General features: G+C 40.1%; 5 protein-coding genes across 6 annotated transcripts; 1 reads left to right on the top strand and 4 right to left on the bottom strand.

Annotated features, from left to right (window-relative positions):
* On the bottom strand, positions 1,538 to 4,616 carry LOC109727981 (histone H3-like). 2 transcript variants are annotated; one of them, XM_020258229.1, is made up of 7 exons: positions 4,381 to 4,616; positions 4,253 to 4,293; positions 4,144 to 4,165; positions 3,884 to 4,020; positions 3,645 to 3,719; positions 2,190 to 2,265; positions 1,538 to 1,867 (listed from the first exon to the last, which is right to left on the bottom strand). In XM_020258229.1, the coding sequence occupies exons 1-7, from the start codon at positions 4,466 to 4,468 to the stop codon at positions 1,815 to 1,817; spliced, it is 492 nt and encodes a 163-aa protein (XP_020113818.1). In that variant the 5' UTR covers positions 4,469 to 4,616; the 3' UTR covers positions 1,538 to 1,814. The 2 variants fall into 2 exon arrangements, with proteins under 2 accessions (XP_020113818.1, XP_020113817.1); XM_020258228.1 differs by having other exon boundaries at positions 4,123 to 4,165; positions 4,381 to 4,615.
* On the bottom strand, positions 5,545 to 7,841 carry LOC109727982 (60S ribosomal protein L30-like). Its single transcript, XM_020258230.1, has 5 exons — positions 7,730 to 7,841; positions 7,456 to 7,561; positions 6,667 to 6,768; positions 6,433 to 6,501; positions 5,545 to 5,837 (listed from the first exon to the last, which is right to left on the bottom strand). Exons 1-5 carry the CDS (start codon positions 7,748 to 7,750, stop codon positions 5,797 to 5,799), a joined length of 339 nt encoding a protein of 112 aa, XP_020113819.1. The 5' UTR covers positions 7,751 to 7,841; the 3' UTR covers positions 5,545 to 5,796.
* Positions 7,978 to 10,197, top strand: LOC109727980 (protein KRI1 homolog). The gene has a single exon (XM_020258227.1). The coding sequence runs from the start codon at positions 8,078 to 8,080 to the stop codon at positions 9,968 to 9,970; it is 1,893 nt and encodes a 630-aa protein (XP_020113816.1). The 5' UTR covers positions 7,978 to 8,077; the 3' UTR covers positions 9,971 to 10,197.
* LOC109728266 (histone-lysine N-methyltransferase, H3 lysine-36 specific-like) lies at positions 10,767 to 16,470 on the bottom strand. Its single transcript, XM_020258636.1, has 8 exons — positions 16,211 to 16,470; positions 15,544 to 15,598; positions 13,856 to 13,950; positions 13,394 to 13,472; positions 13,142 to 13,206; positions 12,341 to 12,446; positions 12,179 to 12,247; positions 10,767 to 11,649 (listed from the first exon to the last, which is right to left on the bottom strand). The coding sequence occupies exons 1-8, from the start codon at positions 16,429 to 16,431 to the stop codon at positions 11,605 to 11,607; spliced, it is 735 nt and encodes a 244-aa protein (XP_020114225.1). The 5' UTR covers positions 16,432 to 16,470; the 3' UTR covers positions 10,767 to 11,604.
* Positions 17,611 to 19,467, bottom strand: LOC109728261 (NDR1/HIN1-like protein 13). The gene has a single exon (XM_020258631.1). It carries the CDS (start codon positions 19,279 to 19,281, stop codon positions 18,433 to 18,435), a length of 849 nt encoding a protein of 282 aa, XP_020114220.1. The 5' UTR covers positions 19,282 to 19,467; the 3' UTR covers positions 17,611 to 18,432.

The following is a 20,658-nucleotide window of genomic DNA, read 5'->3' on the forward strand; positions in this document are numbered from 1 at the left end:
CCCTTGTTGGATGGTTTGTTGTACAGTAATTATGTAGAATTTGTTGGAAAATAAAAAATTTATTTACTTCGCAAATAAGATAGTAGCTAGATGCTTACACTTTGGTTATCTTCATCTCTATTAATTGAATCGATCAACAAATTAATCCACTAATATCTATCTTCGACAAAGAACTGAGTCGGACTTAATCATGGCGTAATATATATATTAATTGTGATTAAATCTCTCCTCATATAGTACTTTTTCATTACCTTGAATATCCTTGCTGAGCTCTTTTGGTTTTTTCTACAATTATTTTTATTTTTGCCCCATGTAGAAAAGATCAGTGTGGATTTAGGCTCAATTGGAAATTCAATGAGAAAATATTCAACTTCATGGGGCCCATAATCCATTGATGCAATATACTAGTAGTATTTGTAAGCTAATTTAGTTAAGTGTGGGGCTTAGTTCTTTTGATCAAACACTCAATAGGCTAATGCTAAAGCTGAAGCAGAAAAAGGCCAGGTGGACAAGCTGGAAAAGTACAAGTGAACCGCAAAACACACCTTTCCAGTCACAGATTAGGCATCTCTTCTTAGGTCTTTGCTGTGTGCTTGTGTGGTACCAAAACTACTGCACATGTCATTTGTTCAGTTAAGAAGGTTCAACAAAATATATAGGAACTCCAATTTTTACCTAATTTTCAAAGCAATAAAAGATCACAAAATAGATTTCAAAAAAGAGCATAGCTACTAATCAGATTTCCCATAAAGCTACCGATAGAAAAGTTGATATCTGTAACGACCCAACCCGCTAGCAACAATAACTTGTTGGGCCAAACCATAGGCCCAAAATGCTTAAGCCCAGTTATTATTACTAGTGTGTAGGTCTCATATAAACTGATCGGAATCAGTATCCCATCCGATGTGGGACTATTGGGGGCGTTACAAACTCCCCCTGTTTAGACCCTGACGTCCTCGTCGGGTTCAAACCAGATCACAGACAGACAAACCAGGATCATTACCAGGCGATGTGAGATTCTAGAGGTGGCTCCTACGGATTCAAGAGGTGGCTCCCACCAAACCTGTTGGTGTAGCACTTTGTCCCGCATAGCACTTAGTTCTCACACTTCCGGCTGGTATTCGGCTCTGATACCAATTGTAACGACCCGACCCGCTAGCAACAATAACTCGTTAGGCCCAAACCACCGGCCCAAAATGCTTAAACCCAGTTATTATTACTAGTGTGTAGGTCTCATATAAACTGATCGGAATCAGTATCCCATCCGATGTGGGACTATTGGGGGCGTTACAATATCATACCAAAGTATTTAAAGTACATGCTTCAGTCCACTGTCCAGAATCTTGCAGAAGGAATAATTTTTATCACATGATAAATGTTCAAAGTGTCTAAGAAGATGAATTGAATCAGTTTCCATAGCAAGAACAAAATGAGGTGAAAACAATGAACTTTCAACCAAAAAAAAAAGCACAAACTTGATTGGTTTTTAGTCACATTAATGATGGTTGGCATAGTATATTGCCTATTGAGGATAAGCTAACCAAGAATTTGATAGATTTAAATAAACAACAGCAATAGTTTGGCCACAGCATGTAATATAAAAAAGTACAACCACAAGAATAGACAATTGCTTCCATTGATACATGAAGTGCTGCTACCTAGCATATTTCAGAATCAAGTACATGTTAGATGTTTGAGGGATAGAACTCCTTTTGACTAGCCTAAGAATGTAAGCTATTGATGATCTAGAGATGTTAGATTAGTGCCATGGAAAGCTCTTAAATCTGAGTGAACATGATTCATGTGGTCTCGTGTCACCACGTCCTCTGACCACCAATCCTCCTCGCAAGTTGTATATCCTTTTGCACTGCAGTCAAAGAGGAAGAATCTATATAATTCACAATTTCTAGGAAGCAGGACAAGGTGCTTCAGAGTGTAAAATTTGATCTGATTTCTTTAGTGAGATATAGAATAAAACTGAATATCGTCTAAACTTCTCCAAATAAGGTGACAGTCATAGTCAAACTTTCATCAGAGGTTCCATAGGTAAGATTCCCTTCTTTAATACATGAGAACATGTTTTTGGATCTTCCTACTGCTAAGAATCGCAAAAAGGAAGGTTGTGTAGCTAGTTCTGCAAGAAGAAGATTGTAACAAAAAAGAGCCTAAAAATTAGCTTGCCAACTTACTGAGTGTAACACGTTTAGCATGAATTGCACAAAGATTAGCATCCGCAAACAACTCCTGTAAATGCGATTCTGCTGCCTACAAGAGAGAAAAGAATGGTGATAGGCATACCTTATACAGCGAATTAAAAAGATGACAAGAGAATTTAAAAAATAACAACTATTCAGTATCTGTAACATGCATTTCTTTAAGCTTTTCATTCCACGACAACTGCAATAGCAAGATCCTAAATGCATTTTCACTTCAAGAAAAATAGGTCAGATCCAAAAGCTTAATATATCATAACATGTGTCCACAATCTTAGTTTAGCTATTAATAATTCAGTGATCCCTAATTGACGTATACATGTAAGATGATGCAAGAAACTGATTTACAAAAGAGTGACAATATTGGTTACTTGTAAAACTTCAGTGCCTTAATTGGTATTAGATAAAGTTCAAGGACTACTACATTGATCTCTGTAAGAGAGTAGAGTAAACTATAATTCAACTCAACCTCATGAGAAAATAACTTCTGTACAGCATATTCAAAAAGGCCCAAGGGGGAGGCATGTCCAGACTAAACTATACTTCCATGAATCTGCTAGTGAACTTAAAAGGTCTTTTTTCCAAGTAATCTCTTTTCTTTCTCTCGCTAATTCCTTTAGTGGATATTACCTGCTACAGCATCCGGAATGACGACATTATCTGTGACTAAGTACTAAAAATAAAATCTAGAACTATGGGGAAATTGGTCTCATAGATTATAGAATTGTCAATCTAACAAACAGCATTAATAAAATGCTCTCTCGGATTGCTAATGATCAACTGTCTAACCGATCACATTTTTGTAATACAAAAATCCAATGTGCATGAAGCTGGGACATGAATTAAAAGACAAACTACTAATGTAAGTGATATTTGAGAATCCGCCACCTTCTCCATTTTACTCTCAGATCATTATCCTTGACAAAGCCTTGTAAGATAAACTTTATAAGTCAATAACAGAGTATAACTCATTGAAGTTCTGAATGGCGGAAGAAGGCTCGAGTTCAAATAATGATACCAGCCATCATCCTAACAACATTTTTCTATAAATCACTATTCATCATACACATTCAAAAACTTGAACGTGCCATGTGTGATGTTAAAGTCACTAAGTTGGTGAAATGCATAAATTCCTTCTAAAACACCCTTTCTATATTATGAATCTCATCAAAGCTCTTTGATGAATATAAAATATCTTACATCCCAACAGCAAAATTAGCACATTTTGTCAAAGGATAGTACTGCTGCTCTATAAGTCACAAGTAAGAAAGAAACAATTTATTTCTGATACCAAACATGCTTATTAAGCTATATAGTGGACAACACTGGCATTTCATTGAACAGAACATTTGCAACCCAGAGATCCCTGTGTTACACAATTATACTACAACACGAAACTCACGAAGGAAATGAAAAAAGTTAACAAAGTACCTCTTGCAAAGCCAATAGAGCTTCGGCGGCCCATCGTGAGACATCCTTTGAATAGAAGTTACTAATCTCCTTCACCTACAACCACATCAAACATTAAAACTCGTTCTACAAGGAAAAGTGAGAAAAGGAAAAATCTTTATGAGCTGCCCCAGGCTCTCCACCAAATTCTCACTTTGAAGCCCTAAACGAAAGTAGTCATTTGCGAGAAAAAGAGCAATTAGGGTTCTGCAGATGCTAACAATTCTGACGAAGGGGGCGAAAGGGATGAGCAGCTTGACCGACTTCTGAAGCTTCCGGATCTCCCGGAGCGCTACGGTGCCGGGCCTGAATCTATGGCGCTGCCTCTGCTTCTGCTGCTGCTGCTGACCCGGCGACGCTGCGTCCGCCCAAAACACACATTAGACCATGAATCAAAAAGGAAACAAAATAGCTAAATCTCGTTTCAAATGGACACGAGAAAGAAGGCCCTTAGCAGTACTAGTAGCAGCAGCACCGGTACCCTGCGGAGGCGCGTTGCTTCTCTGCATCGATCAGACAGGAAGGGGAACAGATTAGGGCAAAGCTTCGAACTTGGAAAAGGGAGAGATAGAGGGAAATGGCGCGCTCACCGGCCTAGCCGTACTTGGGGTGGCGGAGGTGGTCGCTCCCCCTGCGTCGAAGAGAACAAAAGGTTTAGGGTTTAGGGTTTAAGCGATTCAGAGAGAGAGAGAGAGAGAGAGAGAGAGAGAGAGAGGACCGGGTCGGGGTCGAGGGGAGCGATTCCATTGGAGGCGCTTCTTGGAGCGTGAGGAGGGCTTGTTGGAGAAGTGCTTCGTCCGCGCCATGGATGGAGAGAGAGAGAGAGAGAGAGAGAGAGAGAGAGGAGCGGGGCAAAAGCTGTTTTGTTTGGTTCTGATGGTGTTGAGTAGCGGAGAGGGATGTGAGATTGTGCGTGGGGTTTGTTTCCTCTTCGATAATAAAAGGAGGGGTAGGGGAAGGGGGAGGTAAGGCTCACCGCCAGCAAGGTGTGACGTCCGTTTTGAAGGATTGGCGGGAGATTTTTCATTGCGCTCTGCGACTACAAACCCAGCAGTGGCGATGCAGGTTGGTGCAGCGGCGTTCAATTGTTGGAGTTGGAGTGGTAGGATCAAACTTCAAAATAAATAAATAAATAAATAAATATATATATATATATATATATATATATATATATATAGTATATATATTTTTCATTTTTAAAAAATTTAAAAATATATAATAATGCTTTTAAAGTTATATACTTATATATCTGAGCAAATTAGACAGATTTTCTGTTGTGTTAATTTTAAATTATTTCTCAATTATTTAGGTCGCACGAAAAAGCTAGGACTACGAGCTTTCTCAAAAAATATAGGATTTTGCTGTTGCATGTAAAACTAACTCAATGTTTAACTTGATATATTTGAATTCAACAGTTTTTAACCCCTCCCAGTAAGAATGCATGCGGACTTGGGGCCCCCCCGCCTCATTTTTTTAGCAGATAATGATAAATTTAGAACACGTCAAAATTTTGTCATACATTTTTGCCTCAACTTACCACTCCATACAAAACAAAAGTGAATCTTCCAATAGATCAAAAAAGGTTCCAGAAGGTTCCAGCCTTCCACTTTATTTGTTAGCAGAGCGGCAAAATTGGAACAATCATTTTTTACATCTCCACCAACCTGCAGTGCATCCAGCAACGGGTCAAACAGAAAACAGAAAATGGTAAATAACTAGTCGTTTTTCTTTGACTATCCTTGCACTTCAATACTAAAACACCTTTGATGTCCAAAATGCAGCAGCATTACCCCCCCTACAAAGAGTACTAATTCAAGGGGGCACTCTGTGATTGGTTTAAAACATATTCCACAATGTAGAGTTATGCAGACATTACAGATAACTCAGAATCAGCATAATAATCAGCAGCAAAAGAACAAGATATGCCCCCAGAAGTTTAAACTTAAGAGCATAAAACAGAAAAAATAAATACTCACTAAACAACAAACAAAAATCTCTGAATAAGTTGTTATCTGAAAGAATTTTGCGTTAAAATTCCACGTCTAAATATACTAAGGAAAAAAAAAAACCATTTGCTGATCAACCACAAAATACACGTTAATTTCTCTCGCAAGACAAAAACTCTTCTTCTCTCTCACTGATCACCAGGGATGCTCTTGAGTATCTCTGAGTCACCTGAAATCATAGGTATAAAATTATTATACAACTACTACAATTAGAGAAAAAAAAAGTCCAGATGTTCCTTGCACCAGCCGATATTGCAGCTTGGTCCCTACACTGTTTGTTTAAAACTTAACTTTGGTTCCCGAGCTTTCATATACGTCAAAGCTAATCCCAACTCTAATTTTTATTATAAAATAACCACTTTACCCCTTTAAGGTAAAATGACTCATTTTAGTCTATAACAAACAACATAAGAAGTCATTTTATACTAAAAATCCACATTTTATTACTTCTTTTTTTGAGAGAGAGAGATAGGTAGCACGCTACCCGCTTCGTTTATTTTATTTAGAAATAAACTTAGCTAGAAATGTGAATCAACTAGGATTCGAACTTGGGTCTCGGGTACCAACCACCAAGTCCTTCGCCACTTACTCTAGGATTACTGTCCGAGACTAATGCTATGTATGTGAAGGTTCAGGGCCTGATATTTTTAAGTAAAAAGTGCCAAGACCAAGTTGCAATGTTGGGATAAAAAAGGGACTAGCATACACTTTACTCTCATTATTATAAAATAAAAGGCAGAGATGAAGGTAGAAAGTGGACCAACCAGCATCAACAATGCTGAGGCAGCACACCCGGAAGTACTTGCCGCAAGCAGTTCCAAGATCAACGTTGTCTGACAAATAAAATCAAAATTGTGTAAGAGATCTACCAAACTTGAATCAAGTCCTGGTTCAAAAAATCTAACTATTGTTGATTACTTTCGGTGAAATAAAAAATAACAAATCAGATTAGAGCATCAGCAATTACATAACCACAACGATCCGATCAATATACTTACTTCCATTGAAGTGATGTACCCCAACTTTCGCCAACATAGCATAATACTCGATCTCGGATTTGCGGAGCGGAGGGCAGTTGTTTGCGATGATGATCAACTTACCTGGAAATATAAGCAAATGAGATGCCAATTTAGCTATAAATGAATCACATTAATAAACTCTAGCCATGAAGATCAAAAACATACTCAAAAGAACCATCAAGTTCTAGCTCATGACTAGACAATCCAACAGACCAAAGTTACATATAGCAATTGCAAACTAGAATCAGTCGCAGGAAAGGCAAAAGTTTGTGTAACCACAATAACACTAACAAGAATTAAGTTATAAGTTGAAGCGGCACGATCGATTGGTCACACAGAAGCATTAATTTTTACTCAATTCAGCAATAACAATTGCCGATATATCATTGATAATAGACTCTAGAACAACTGTTAGAACTTCTAAGATACTAAAAAACACATACACAGCAGCATTTAACAGTTAATAGTTATCGACTACATAGTACCTATGACCAAATTTACCATGTCCTCCTTACTTTCCCCTAGATCAAGAAAAATACATCTAGACGAATAATAAAGGGAAGGAGGCTGATATTTTATCTAGGGCGCTGCATTCATCTCTAAGGCACTAATTCAAGAGCCAAAGAGCCAAACTCCAGTCCCATTTCTAAATACCCAAATACTAAATCATACTTAAAAATGTCATCTAAACTATGTAATGTAGCAAACCCTAGGGTTCTTCTTATTGCACAAGGATCTATTGATGAGATAGGGGATGGATTTTGAAACCTTTGGAGCTGCGAAGGGTTCTGAGAACCGTCTTGTACCCGAGCGTGTATTTCCCGCTCTTCATCACCAAGGCGAGCTTGTTGTTTATGCTCTCCGTGCTCTTCTTCTACAATTCGATCAAAGCACACGAAAATCGAAAACGAAAACCAATCAAATGGCCATGAAAGCTCGCCGAAAGGAGAAGAAAGAATGGATTCGAGACTTCATGAGAGATCAAAGAGGAAGAGGAAGAGGAAGAGGAAGGCAAAGATATGGAGAAGAGAGAGACGCATACCGTTTTCTTCGCGGGGGCCATTGGAGCAGCTCCGGAACGGTGCGAGAGACGTGTGCGGCGAGGAGGCAGAAACCCTAGGCCCTTCCCCGGTTGCTGCGAACAAAACCCTAGGACTTCAAAGTGTATATATAGAGAAAGGAAAGGTGTGACGAAATTACTGAATTGCCCCTGAGAGGTGGATCGCTTGATCCCACCGTTGGATCACGGACCCAGTAATTTGCTGGAGATCCCACCCTTTGATTCTCATCGCACTCCGAGCCCATCCATCATCTCTTCTACTCTCTAGGGTTTCAACTCCGCTGCGCGTCCCTCATCCTCGTCCCTCTCCCTCCCCCTCCTTACCTCCCAATGGCGATCGACCTCTTCGACGCGTGTGGCCCCGCCGGGGGCGACGACGAGGAGGACCTCTCCAAGATCGAGATCGACGAGGCCTACGCTCGGCGCTTGGAGCACAACAAGAAGCGCGAGGCGCTCCAGCGGTTCGAGGAGCTCAAGAAGCAGGGCCGCGCCGCCTCCTCCTCCGACAACGAGGACGACGAAGACGACGACGACGACGACGACGACGACGACGACGGCGATGACGACCTCGCGGTGGATCCCCGCTTCTACGAAACCCTAGCCCGGGTCAAGAAGAACGACCCCGAGATCCTCCAAGATGGCGCCAAGATCTACTCCTCCTCCAACGACGATGACGACGAAGAAGATGCGGCGGGGGATTCGAAGCCGAAAGCGGCCGCCGCCGCTAAGAATAAGAAGACGAAGGATCGGCAGATGTATTTGAAGGACGTCAATGCGCAGCATTTGATTGAGGAGGGGCCCGAATTCGTCGAGAAGCGCGTGAGCTCTAACCCTAAGGTCTACAACAAGGAGCAGCAGGAAGGCCTCAAGGCGTTCTTGGAAGCGGAGAAGGCGGCATTCGGAGCTGACGACAATGATGGCGACATCATCAAGGAGAAGGGCACTCCCGTCGGCGCGGTCGGCGGCGAGGGTGCCCACGAGGTGGAGGAAAAACTTGACGAGATTTTCGGGAAAGATGACGACTTGAGCGAGAACGAGAAGTTTTTGAAAGAGTATCTCCTGAATAGGATGTGGGTCGACAAGGATAAGGAACAAAAGCCCTCTTTTGATGATGCTTGTGGTATCTCGGAGGACGAAGATGAGCTCGATAAGCAGGATGAGTACGAGGCCAAGTATAACTTCCGGCACGAAGAAGGGGCGGCTGATAGGGTTTTGGGCTACTCGAGAGTAGTTGAGGGGTCGGTGAGGAAGAAGACGAATAGCAGGAAGGTCCAGAGGAAGAGCAAAGAGGAAAGGATGGCTTTGGCCGAGCAGGAAAGGAAGGAGGAGCTGAAGCATTTGAAGAATTTGAAGAAGAAGGAGATTCAAGAGAGGTTGGAGAAGATTCGGGCGGTAGCGGGAATTGCCGACGACGGGGCCTGTAAATTGGGGGCAGATGATCTTGAGGAGGACTTCGATCCCGAGGAGTACGATAAGAAGATGAAAGAGGTGTTCGATGCGGATTACTATGAGGCCGAGGACACTAACCCTGATTTTGGAAGCGATGACGAGGCTGAACTGGAGAAACCGGATTTCGATAAGGAAGACGAATTGCTTGGGCTTCCCAAAGGTTGGGATGTTGGCGGGTCGGGTGAGGGTTTTGCGGCGGCGAGGGAGAGATTCTTGCAAATGAAAGAGGGAAAAGAGACGGAAGAGGAGGTGGAGGGTAAGAGGAAGAGGAAAAGAAAGATCTCTCTTAAGGAGAAAGTGGAGTTAGAAAAAGAGTTGGAAGAGTACTATAAATTGGATTATGAAGATACCATCGGGGATTTAAAAACTCGATTCAAGTATAAGCCTGTACCCTCTAATAGATACGGCTTGCGTCCCGAAGAGCTTTTGATGGCGAATGATAAGGACTTGAACCAGTATGTTTCGTTGAAGAAGTTAGCGCCGTATAGGCAGAATGAGTGGAAGGTTACGTATCACCAGAAGTTGAAGAAGGATTTGATTCTTCAGGGAGGAAAGAGTGAGAGGAATAAAAACTCGAATTCTGGGGCACAAGAAGGCCGGAAATCTTCAGACTTAGAGAACGGAAAACGGAGAACTGAAACAACCGAATTGAATGGTGAAGAGCAGTTGTCTAGGCGCACCAGAAGGAGACGGCGGCAGGCCGAGTTGAAACTGCCGTTTTCGAGGCTCGTGGCTTACGGGAAAATTCCTGCAAAACCTCACAAGAAACATTAATATAGGAGATACAAAGCGTGATTTAAAGGTAGTTGATTTTTGAAATCTTTTGGCCTTTGTTTTCTGCAGGGGAAGGGTAGTTATTTGTGGATGATAGTTGTTCTGCGTATGTTGTGTTCAAACAGCAGATTTCTACTCCTTTATGAGCTAGTTTGCATTCCTTTAAGCCTGAAGAACTTTTGAGCTCATGGTATTATTTAATCTAATGTTTGTCAAATTTAGTGGAATGCAGTTCTATGTAGGGGTGTAAACGAGCCGAACACGAGCGAGCTGGGTTCGGCTCATGTTTGGCTCGTTTAAAAATTCAGCTCGTGTTCGGTTCGTTTGTATTAACGAGCCGAACACGAGCTGGCTCACGAGCTGGCCAACGAACAATAAATTAAAAATGATTAGATTAAATATATATATATAAAATAAGTTTATCAAATCTTATCATTAGACTGTGATCTATAGTTTGAAACTTTACATATAAATGAGTCTTTTTATAATTAAACTCGCATTTATATTATTTTGCTAAAAATAAATAATAAAAATTATATATTATATATATATATAATATTTATATATATAAAAATATAAATTAAATAAATTATAAATATAAAATATATGTATTCAAACTGTTATCGAGCCGAACACGAGCGAGCTGACCCCAGCTCGTGTTCGGCTCGTTTATTAAACGAGCTGAAAAATCCAGGTCGTGTTCGGCTCGTTTACTAAACGAGCGAGCCGATCTCGGAGCTCATTTCGAGCCGAACACGAGCTGGCTCGCGAACAGCGAGCTGGATTGCCACACCCCTAGTTCTATATGCGCTGCTCTGTCTTACTGCTTGGGCAAAATCCTAGGCCTTTTTCGACATCAGTTACAAGGTTTCCTTTTATTTTCTTTTTTCTCTTTGCTCTTCCTCGAGTTCTACATGACTGATGGCATCGAAGGATGGAATATTAGTTTTGCTATTGATGACTTTTTGCGAACTCTTGATCTACAGGCTTTGTCTTGTTGAATTAGAAAACTTAATACAAACTCTTAAATATTGCTGTTTTTCCCCTTCTTAAAGATGATTTTGCTAACTGCTAATGACAAGAAAAACTTAGCCCATCCCTGTGCAATTTTGATTTCATAGTGATTAAATCGAATGAAAAACAAGAAATATAACCAATGCCAAATACACCCTTTGATTGCAGCAGCATGGATGATAGTATAATGTTTGTGGAAGTTCATCCCAAGGTCTCATCTCCTTCACAAGTAAACTGATCGAGAGATGAACCAACAGTGCTTCAGCATAAGTTTGCAACCATATTGGTGATGTCTTGGCCTAGAGAAGTTAGTCATGAAGTTTCCGTGTGCAAATAACACTCTCTGTCTTATTCAAATTTTTACAGTGCTGAGAAAAAGTTCATTCATGGAATTTCTTTTCTGCATCCCATAAGAGTGAGTTCTCACTTGAGTAGGTTTGTATAGTGGTTGTTTCAAATCTTGACAGAGCAAGAACTTAAAAGGTTCCGGCCTCTCAAAGAATCGAAGCACGTGAATTTACTGAATTGTAACTACCAACCTGAATATGCAATTAGTACATGCAGTAGCTGCTACATCCAACCCTTTCTGAAGTCCTTCCATATAGCATTTAAAATCTCGCTCATTCGCCTATACAGACGCGGTAATACAGCTCTCGTGTGAGGTCCTGCATTTTAAGTGACATAAAAATAGGAGAAAGAAAAAAAACTGAGGTAAGAAAGAGCTACAACATGAACCAGTTACTAGTGAGCTACTTGGAAAATCATATGAACTGTCATTGCAGTAAACTTGAAGTAACCTATATATTTCTTTATTAGATCTTGTGTTGTTTGTTTTTTCTTGTCGTTCTCCAAGTGAACTAGCTAGTTTGCTCTATTCTGTCTGGATTTTTTATTCTCTCTTTCTTAGTGGCTATAGAACAAGCAAGCTTGTTATGTGTTTGTTTAACTATTTGATGGTAATGGACTTTAGGTGGCATATCCCACCAAGTACAGTTACTACTTTTTTTAGAGAGAAAGGTAGTATGTTATTCAATTCGTTTATTTTTTTTTAGAAATAAACTTAGCTGAAAATATAACTAGACTTCGAACTTGGGGCCTTGGATATCAACCAGCAATTCCTTTGCCACTTGCGCTAGGGGCGATCAGTCCAAGTATAGTGACTATTAGACAAAGAAATACTAGTGCTTAAATTACCTGAGCAGCCTCTTTGGTTAAAGCTAAGCCTTGGTAGCTGATTATGAATTTATTCACGGCAGATCCACGCTGTTAAAATAGCATGTCGAAGGTCACTTACATGAACACTGGAATCTTTGAATAAAACTTGACAAACAAAATAAAATTGAGTCGTGGACTTACACAAGTGTGCATCTCGGCTGATTCCACAGTAATGTTCCATTCATGAAGAACGGTGAAGATAGTAGCTAGCAACCCAAGCTTATCCGGTGTATTTGTCACCAACACACTGAAGAAAACAACAATATAATAAAGGGCGCAAATAATGCACAAGAAGTATTGCACAGTAAATGGCCTTTATGCTGAATATGAAAAATTAGTAAGCATTTTGAAATGGTTATCTCCAACAATTTAGATTTTGCTGTCTAATTTTACAGTTTGTTTGATTCAATCACCGCACATGTCTAACTAGTGAACAGTATATTTAAACACTTCTGTCTCTATGACTACAGCTAAGGTCTATTGGAGCTTGTTGGAATTGATTAAAAGTCAGATAAATGAAAGGTTATACAGGATATTGAAATTTAATGAAGTTTAGATACCTATTCAAAGGTGCAGTATAGTTCACGTAAAGTTTATTCTTTCGAAGCAAAAATTAAGTAGATAGTTGTATTACATTGTTTGCAAGAAACTCATAAAATGATAGGCTTCCAGATAACTTGACTTTTTATCTAATCGTGGAGTCTTAATTGTCTAATAGATATGAAAGACAACTAACTAATATAAACCTTCTATAGGGATTTCCATGTAGCATAATGGACCCTGTATAAAAGAAACCCTGCAACATGCGTTCCAACCCAGGATACCCACAAATAATAAGAGAGGGGAAAAGGCAAAAGAAAGTATGATGGTGTTAAACAGCAGTTAATTGATACCAAATGCTAAACAAGTTTAATCAAAAACCTCAAGAGGAAGCCAACAAACCTTGTGCTTTCTCCATTTGCTGATATGTCCACAAATTCTTCATTATCATACTTACCAAAATAAACCTATTAATGATACATAAAGTAATTTGATCACTGCAGTAGTCCACTGTAAGAGAATTAATTCATCCAACCATAAATCCAAGTGCTTTTCTGAGAAGCCAAATTCTCTATCATGTGCCAACTAGATGGAGATGCTTCTCAACATGGAAATTAGAAAAGTGGGAAGAACTTCATGCTTTTCGAAACTTACCTTTTGGTAATGCTCATCCTGAGTAAAGTATCTCTGTAACTTGAGATCCTGTAGTACGTGAGGCTGAAGTTCAGTATCCCTGCAAAGTTGGTAGAAGTCGAGTTAGCCCAAATAGATAATTAGGTTGAGTTAGGACTTAGGACTATTAGATCATTAGGCATTAAATGAAAGAGCTAACTCCAACTCAAGTAATTTTCTATTCACAAGCAACGTAATTGTTCTAGATCATAATGAATGGCATTTACCTTCAATTTAGGTAGTGATTAGTTGATTTTTCATTAATCAAACATACTGTTAGAGGTTTTGCAGAAGATCTAACACAAAATCTGCAATCCAACACCGTCTTCTTTACAGATATAACATCCAAAGATAAGGTATCCGCACTTATTCGATTACTCAGAGCTGTTGTAAAAGCCAAAAGGATGCAAATATCGTTTAAAACTTCTTCTATTGGTGACTCACAAATTTCGTAGGGAAACTACTGTTACTAGAAAAGATCTCCGATTCCTTATACGACCGTTGATCACCATCTCATTAGCGGCTGCAATGCCATCAAACTGCAGAAATATGGAGCCAAAGAACATAAGGAATTTACACTGCAAATAAATGCTATACATTGCTAACTTTCAGAAATCTCTTTATTTGTCAGTGGAGTCTGAATAACAACAAGAAAAAAATAGAAGAGTCAAAACCTGCAATTATTCTCGAATCGCTACCACTATAAATATCCAGCTGCCGACAAGGCGACAACAGTAATTTATACTATCTTACCAAATTAACTCAAGTTTATGAGCTTCTTAATAATGTAATAAAAGTACATAATATTTGCTAAATTCAATTTGATAACAGAGCAAGAATAATATACAATGTTTTCTCAATAAGGCTGCAATGACCCTCGAGAGGTATAGAATACTAATGAAAATTAATTTTAATCACATCGATAATCTGTATGCCCATGATTTAACGAACATCTTCCCAAAGATTACACTAGGTAGAATCTCCTCAGCTAACTGATGGCTTGGAACTGTTTTTAAGCATCAAAATCTCTGCAGGGTAACCCCCTTAAATTTTTTTTGAATGAAGAAAAATGTGCCAAAACTCAAACCAAGTGCTGATGATACGAGTCTATGAGATATTTAAACGCCAATGACTGAGGACATTCACTTGAAATGATGAACGTAGCTTTTAAGAGACATATCAAGAAGAATGTTTTGGAAGATTTTTTTCACATAAACCTGGAGGTTGTATCGAAAGATTAAGTAGGATCGTCACAATTATACTGGAAATGTCAAGGGTAAAGCCCTAAAGAAGGATCGTCTGTGAGAAACAAGAGTTTAGGACCAGTATTCTTTCTTAAAGAGAACTGATAATCTCACCATCTGACTTAGTGCTGATAGATGGTCCCCTCGAGTGGCGATAACTAATCGTGCAACAATGCCTAAATCTTCAACGAAGGGTATCACCACTGCCCAATAATTGTCACCACCTAGGATCTGTAAATTGTCACAGCAGTGAACAAAATATACCACGAATTAAGTCATTCAACAGTAGACGAATTTCCAATAAAACATGTTAAGATTGGTCAATGTAGTTAAATTGCCATTTGTAGTCTAAAATATCCCAATATACTATTCTCAAGACTAATCAATCCTTCCAGAGCCAACATAATCAGAACCACGTGACCCACTAACCTGATACTCAAATCAAAACAGCCCAAAAGCTGAAGTGACAAGATCCAAAATGACTGGAACCCTAACTAACCCAACCCAAACCAGACCTAACCCTTCAGACGGCTATCTAAAAAGCTTAAGATACAGACCACATTAGCCAGCAATTATACTAAATAAAGAAATTGGACAAGAATTGTCATGCCACTAGCACGGGGGCTGCTGGTGTGACATTGGGATGACATGGCATGCCTCACGATAGGTACAGACAGCACAGGCCTATCGGCACTAGCGGCCAGACTGTGCTGACCGGACAGCAATACTTGAAAACAGTAATTTGATCAAATTATCTCAGAAAGAATTAGCAAAGATTGGTGAAAGATTTAGTGTTTTCACCCATCTCCTAAATCCTGAGTTTATAAGGAAAAGAAAGGCCCTAAAACAATGACAATGTTCATAGTATTTTATGTGAAGAAAACATACCCAAGAGTTGTGTGCCGGATAACAGCAGGTGAGAACAGACTGGGAACAAGTCCTGCTGTCATAATTAAAATTTGATGCGTATCGATCAAACAAAAAAGAGTTAGGGGCTGTTACAAAAGAGAAAAAGAAAGTGAAATATAAGAGATAGAAACAACAAAAAGAGTCGGTGTTTAGGAACAAAACATTACGACCCTGTTTCAACAATTAGGGAGCAGTCCTTATGCATCAAGAACATAACACATTGATCTGAAGCTCGGATTAGCGTGAGAAGAAATTAGAAACCAGTGTTCTTATTCTATATTCCAGCATAGATCGCATCAGAAAAAGCTCTGAGATCGCTATCATCATCACTAACATCATCATATCCATCTTAATTCCTGTCCATTGAATGTTCCAATTCCTCATAATGGGTAATAGCAATTCCCACTATCAGGAAACTTCACCTAATTATACATCGCTTCAACATTACTCATCAAAAAACCAGAGATCTCAAAATTTTATGAAACGAAATCGTGAAAACCCTAATTAAACTATTGTGTTCGTCAAGATCGAAGCCAACACGACTGCAGTCGCTCCAAACAGGATTCAGATTCTATCGAACAACGTGATCCAGTGAACAATATAAAGAACGGAGGATTAAAACCCTAGAAATTGAATCAGAACTCACCCAATGCCGTTCCCGAAGAGTCCACTGCGAGATCCACCAGGGAAAGGCGCGGGATCAGGGATCCGGAGGGAAGGAGCTCGGCGGAGGAGAGCGAGCTCGGGGTTTTGGGGACGAGGAGGTCGGGGATGGGGAAACCCTAGGGTCAGAGCACGTCGTCGAGCGGGGGAAGGAGAGGGAGGAGGGAGAGAGAGGGAGAGAGGGGGAGAGGAGAGAGAAACCATCGCGAAGCTCTTTCGATTCGAAATGGCGAGGGAAAAAGTGACGCGGGGTCGCGGGGAGGTTGGCCCTTTATAGGGCGCGCAAATGGGATGGCATCGTGTTTGCTGCTTTGCTTTGAAAACCGTGCGCTAGCGAACCGCGTAACGAACTGTGCCCGAATTCGACCCAACAAATCGGGTTCGGATCCAAAGACTAAACATGGACGCAACTATTTGGCAGATGCTTTGATGATTAACTGTTGTATAATTGATGATGATTAAGGAAAAAAAAAGTCTCATGGAGATCATGATTGAATTGTTATTTTCTAACTTATTATGTAATGTTTAATAGTGACATCTTATTTGATTCATAGTCAGAAATATTTAGCATATTTCTTAATTTAAAATATCTTAATTACGAAGTGTAGAAGGTATTTTTCGCGGACTACATTATTTACGCTTCTTTAAAGGATCAATATCAATTTCTACCTTCTGTAGATAGTGGAGATCGAATCAAACAAACCCAATATTATACCTAAAAGTGCAGGTACACACCAAAATAATTATCATAATAAATTTTTGTTTGGCCTCTCCAAGAATTAACTTATCGATCCATCTCAGTGAATTTTATTGCAAAGTGTATGTGAATATTTCTATTGCTTTGGATATCATTTTTTTTTTAGAAATAAGTAGCACGCTATCCGCTTTATTTATTAGATTGATGAATTAAGCTACAAGTGTGGAGCAACCTAGCCCCAAAAGAAAGGAAATCCTTCAAAAAAAAAAAATGATATCCAAAGCAATAGAAATATTCACATACACTTTGCAATNAAAAAAAAAAAAAAAAAAAAAAAAAAAAAAAAAAAACTTAAGAAGCAAGAATAAAATCCCACTCCTTCACTAGAAGCTTTAATCTGTGTACCGCTAGCCCGGGATTTAGAATGATATCTCGAAAAATTGAATCATTTCTGACTTTCCAAATAATCCACCAACAGCTTTGGATATCGTTTTTAAGCCGTCATATCGGTAGGGTGCAACAATTTCTTGCATAATGACCGTAAAGAACTCGCCCTCTTTCTATGTATCACAAAACAATGCTAACCTTGAACAACAATTAAAATAAGCAGAACAGTATAATAAAAATATTGCTATAATACATTATCTAGAAAATTGGATTATGACATGCATTCCACTAAGTACACATTAAGACTGGACGAGTTTGATGGAGACCACGATTAAACAACACTCACATGTACAACTTTGTACATACATGCTATAAAATATTGCACACACCAGCGTCTTAAGAAAGTCAACTCTCTCTAAAAATATACAGAAAAAAAAAAAGAAACACAAAATTAATAACACCCTTTCACTCAAGGTACACGCAAACAAGGTGAACAATAATTAAAAAAAAAATCTTCTGAGGTACAAATTTCGGCCATAATCAAACAAGGGGCAAGAAGTTTTTTCGTAAAAAAGAGAAAAAGTTCAAATTCACACAGAAAACAACAATAAAATTATTGTACAATCTCTAATTTTTTTTAAATTTATACTTTTATTATTTATTACAACATACTTCTAAACAGATATCAACGGTTCACACATCAATAGGAGTCCACTGCAAAAACCAAAAGAAGGGTAAACTACATGAAAGATTCTCAAACTGTTAATTGCAAGTTAATGTTCAAACTTTAATTTATAATATTATTTTACTCTTCAATTTGTTAGGTAGGTTGTATTAAATTTTCTCATTACATTTTGTTACTTGGATCATAATTATTCAATAGTCAACTCCGTTGTCACCCGTGAGTACTTATGCTTGTATCATTGTAAGGGATTAGGCAAAAAAAAAAAAAGAGAGAGAGAGAAATTTGCAAGGACTAAATTATAATAAATTAAAGCTTGTAGATTAAAATGCAATTTTGTACGTTCGAGGACTCTCCGATGTAATTTACCCGCCAAAAAGTACGACACCAGCCAGCACGTAACGGAAAATAGCGGCCGCGCAACGGTAACGCCGTAAAATCAGAATATGTCGACTCTGATGTGGCACGACTCGGAGACCACCTTGGAGTCGGGCGCGAGCCTATCCACGGTCACGCCGCACCGCACCTTAACGGTGACCGTCCAGGTGGTGACGGCGCCGGCCCTAACCCTAACGGGGACGCTCGCGTCCAGAGTTAACGGCACGGCGCCGCGCCTCTCCGCCGCCGCCATGGACGACCGCATCTGCGGGGACAGGCGCACCCCGGCCCCGCGCAACGCCGTCACGAACGCCGTCACGTTCCGCGGCCCCTGGTCGAAGGCGGGCCAGACGCCGTCAGCGAGGTTGGCGGCGCCGTAGGAGACGGCGACGGCGCTCCCGCGGCGGTACTCGATGGCGATCTTTCCGTTAGGGTTTCGGGCGCGGATCGCGGCGGCGAATTCGGGGGCGGAGGGGGAGGGGGAGGGGGAGGAGAGGTTGAGGCCGTGGACGGAGAGGGAGAGGAGGGAGTAGGAGGGGAGTTTGGGGCGGAGGGCGAAGAAGAGGGCGGCGGCGGCGACGGCGGCGAGGAGGGCGAGGGAGAGGAGGAGGGCGAGGGCGAGGCGGAGGGCGCAGAAGCAGCTGCGGCGGCGGCGGCGCGCGGCGCGGCGGGCGTAGGATTTGAGGAGGTGGGCGTTCTCCGGAGGGGGGACGCGGTAGACCTGGTCCCTGGGGAGCTGGACGAGGAATTGGCCCGAGGGGGGGTTGGAGGAGGAGGAGAAGGAGGAGGGGAAGAGGGGGCTCGCGGAGGGGTCGGAGGAGGAGGAGTGGTGGTTGTAGTGGCGCCCGTAGCGGGGAGGAGGGGGGAACTCGCCGGAGTCGTCGGAGGAGGGGTGGATCCGATCCGCCATGGGCGGCGGGGGTGGTAAGAGGAGGACTACCTAGGGTTTCGGAGGGGAGAGATCGAGGGGGATGGTGATGAGATAGGGAGAAAGGGGGAGTGAGCTTAGAGAATGGGGGCGAATCCCTCTTCTTCTTCTTCTTCTTGTGATGCTTAGAAGGTATTAGTGGAAGGGCACGAAGCGGGGGTAGAGAGAGAGAGAGATAGAGAGGGAGAGAGAACGTGGGAGGAGCAAAGCGTCCTCATAAGAGGTGTGAGCTCTGTGGCGGTATGCGACGCGGTCGCATGCGGGCTTCGGGTCGGGAAACCGTATACTACACCAGGTGCACCTCGTCGGCCTGCGAACCGTACTTTTCCTTTTTTGTTTTTGTGAAATATGTAGAAATTATTTGTAATTTGTAATCTGCTACTTAAAAGTAGAATGATTGTTGCGCATAAGATTTTAGATCTCAGTCCACATTTTTTTTAAGTACTTGTCTAGATATTTTTATAAACAGATATTATGCATGCACATCGCAATACAATATGAAATATTTCTCTTTTACACTGAACTTAACTCAGATTTATAATTTTTACTTCATTTCATATCAATATTAAATCCAAAATTTTCAATAGAGAAGGCAGCTCCATATATTTATTCGTACATTAGTTTTTAAGTCAGAAAAATTAATTTTATAATTTCGATGCCACTATGTGACAGCTAGAATTTAGATGGTTTGGTGCATGATGATTTATTATAAATTTCTTGCTAATTATCTTAATTCATTACAGACTACAAATTTAATAAATATTAATGGTAAGCTATGCTATTCAATAATTTTTTTAAAAGGCATTAATTTATTGAAAAAATAACCCAGAAAAAATATTTATTATTATGAAATTAAATCTACCTAATCAATTTTGGCAAATTTTAACAATAAAAATGAAAACCAAATAGACGGCCTTCAAAATAAGGTAGACACAAACTGACCGGTGGTGCACATGGTGTAGTCAACAATTCTTCCTGAGTGGATAAAGTGGAGACACGGCGATAAAGCATGTTCAAATGATTTTATTTTATTTTATTTTTTTTAGTTGTATTTTTTTAAAAATGCCCTACATGGCTATGTTTGACCTTTTGCAACTCCCACCGTGATTTATGCAACAATAACTGCGGATATCGAACACGGATTTCGAAATTTCCGGCTGTGATTGGCCGAATTTAATTCCCTGTTTTTAACAATTAATTTTAAGTTTATTTTGTGTAACTAAGTAGAGAATAACGTTTCGGGATGGTAATTTGTGGTTCTTTATCTATTATTCAACTTTAAAAGTTAAATTTCAAATAATTCTCAGACTTTTCAAAATCAACACGTAATCTATAATTTGGTCGTGCTGTAGAGTATAT

The sequence above is a fragment of the Ananas comosus genome, linkage group 23 (genome assembly GCF_001540865.1).
Source record: "Ananas comosus cultivar F153 linkage group 23, ASM154086v1, whole genome shotgun sequence".
Classification (NCBI taxonomy): Eukaryota; Viridiplantae; Streptophyta; class Magnoliopsida; order Poales; family Bromeliaceae; genus Ananas; species Ananas comosus.

Coding starts and splice junctions, on each gene's coding strand:
- LOC109727981 (XM_020258228.1), bottom strand. CDS start 4,468: ATGGCGCGGACGAAGCACTTCTCCAACAAGCCCTCCTCACGCTCCAAG. Junction 4,294..4,380: donor CTCCCCTCGACCCCGACCCG/GTCCTCTCTCTC, acceptor TCTTCGACGCAG/GGGGAGCGACCACCTCCGCC. Junction 4,166..4,252: donor CCCCAAGTACGGCTAGGCCG/GTGAGCGCGCCA, acceptor TGATCGATGCAG/AGAAGCAACGCGCCTCCGCA.
- LOC109728261 (XM_020258631.1), bottom strand. CDS start 19,281: ATGGCGGATCGGATCCACCCCTCCTCCGACGACTCCGGCGAGTTCCCC.
- LOC109727980 (XM_020258227.1), top strand. CDS start 8,078: ATGGCGATCGACCTCTTCGACGCGTGTGGCCCCGCCGGGGGCGACGAC.
- LOC109728266 (XM_020258636.1), bottom strand. CDS start 16,431: ATGGTTTCTCTCTCCTCTCCCCCTCTCTCCCTCTCTCTCCCTCCTCCC. Junction 13,951..15,543: donor ATCCGGCACACAACTCTTGG/GTATGTTTTCTT, acceptor ATATTTCTGCAG/TTTGATGGCATTGCAGCCGC. Junction 12,248..12,340: donor CAGCCGAGATGCACACTTGT/GTAAGTCCACGA, acceptor CTATTTTAACAG/CGTGGATCTGCCGTGAATAA.
- LOC109727982 (XM_020258230.1), bottom strand. CDS start 7,750: ATGGCCCCCGCGAAGAAAACG. Junction 7,562..7,729: donor TGGCCCCCGCGAAGAAAACG/GTATGCGTCTCT, acceptor ATCGAATTGTAG/AAGAAGAGCACGGAGAGCAT. Junction 6,502..6,666: donor GGTACATCACTTCAATGGAA/GTAAGTATATTG, acceptor TTTATTTGTCAG/ACAACGTTGATCTTGGAACT.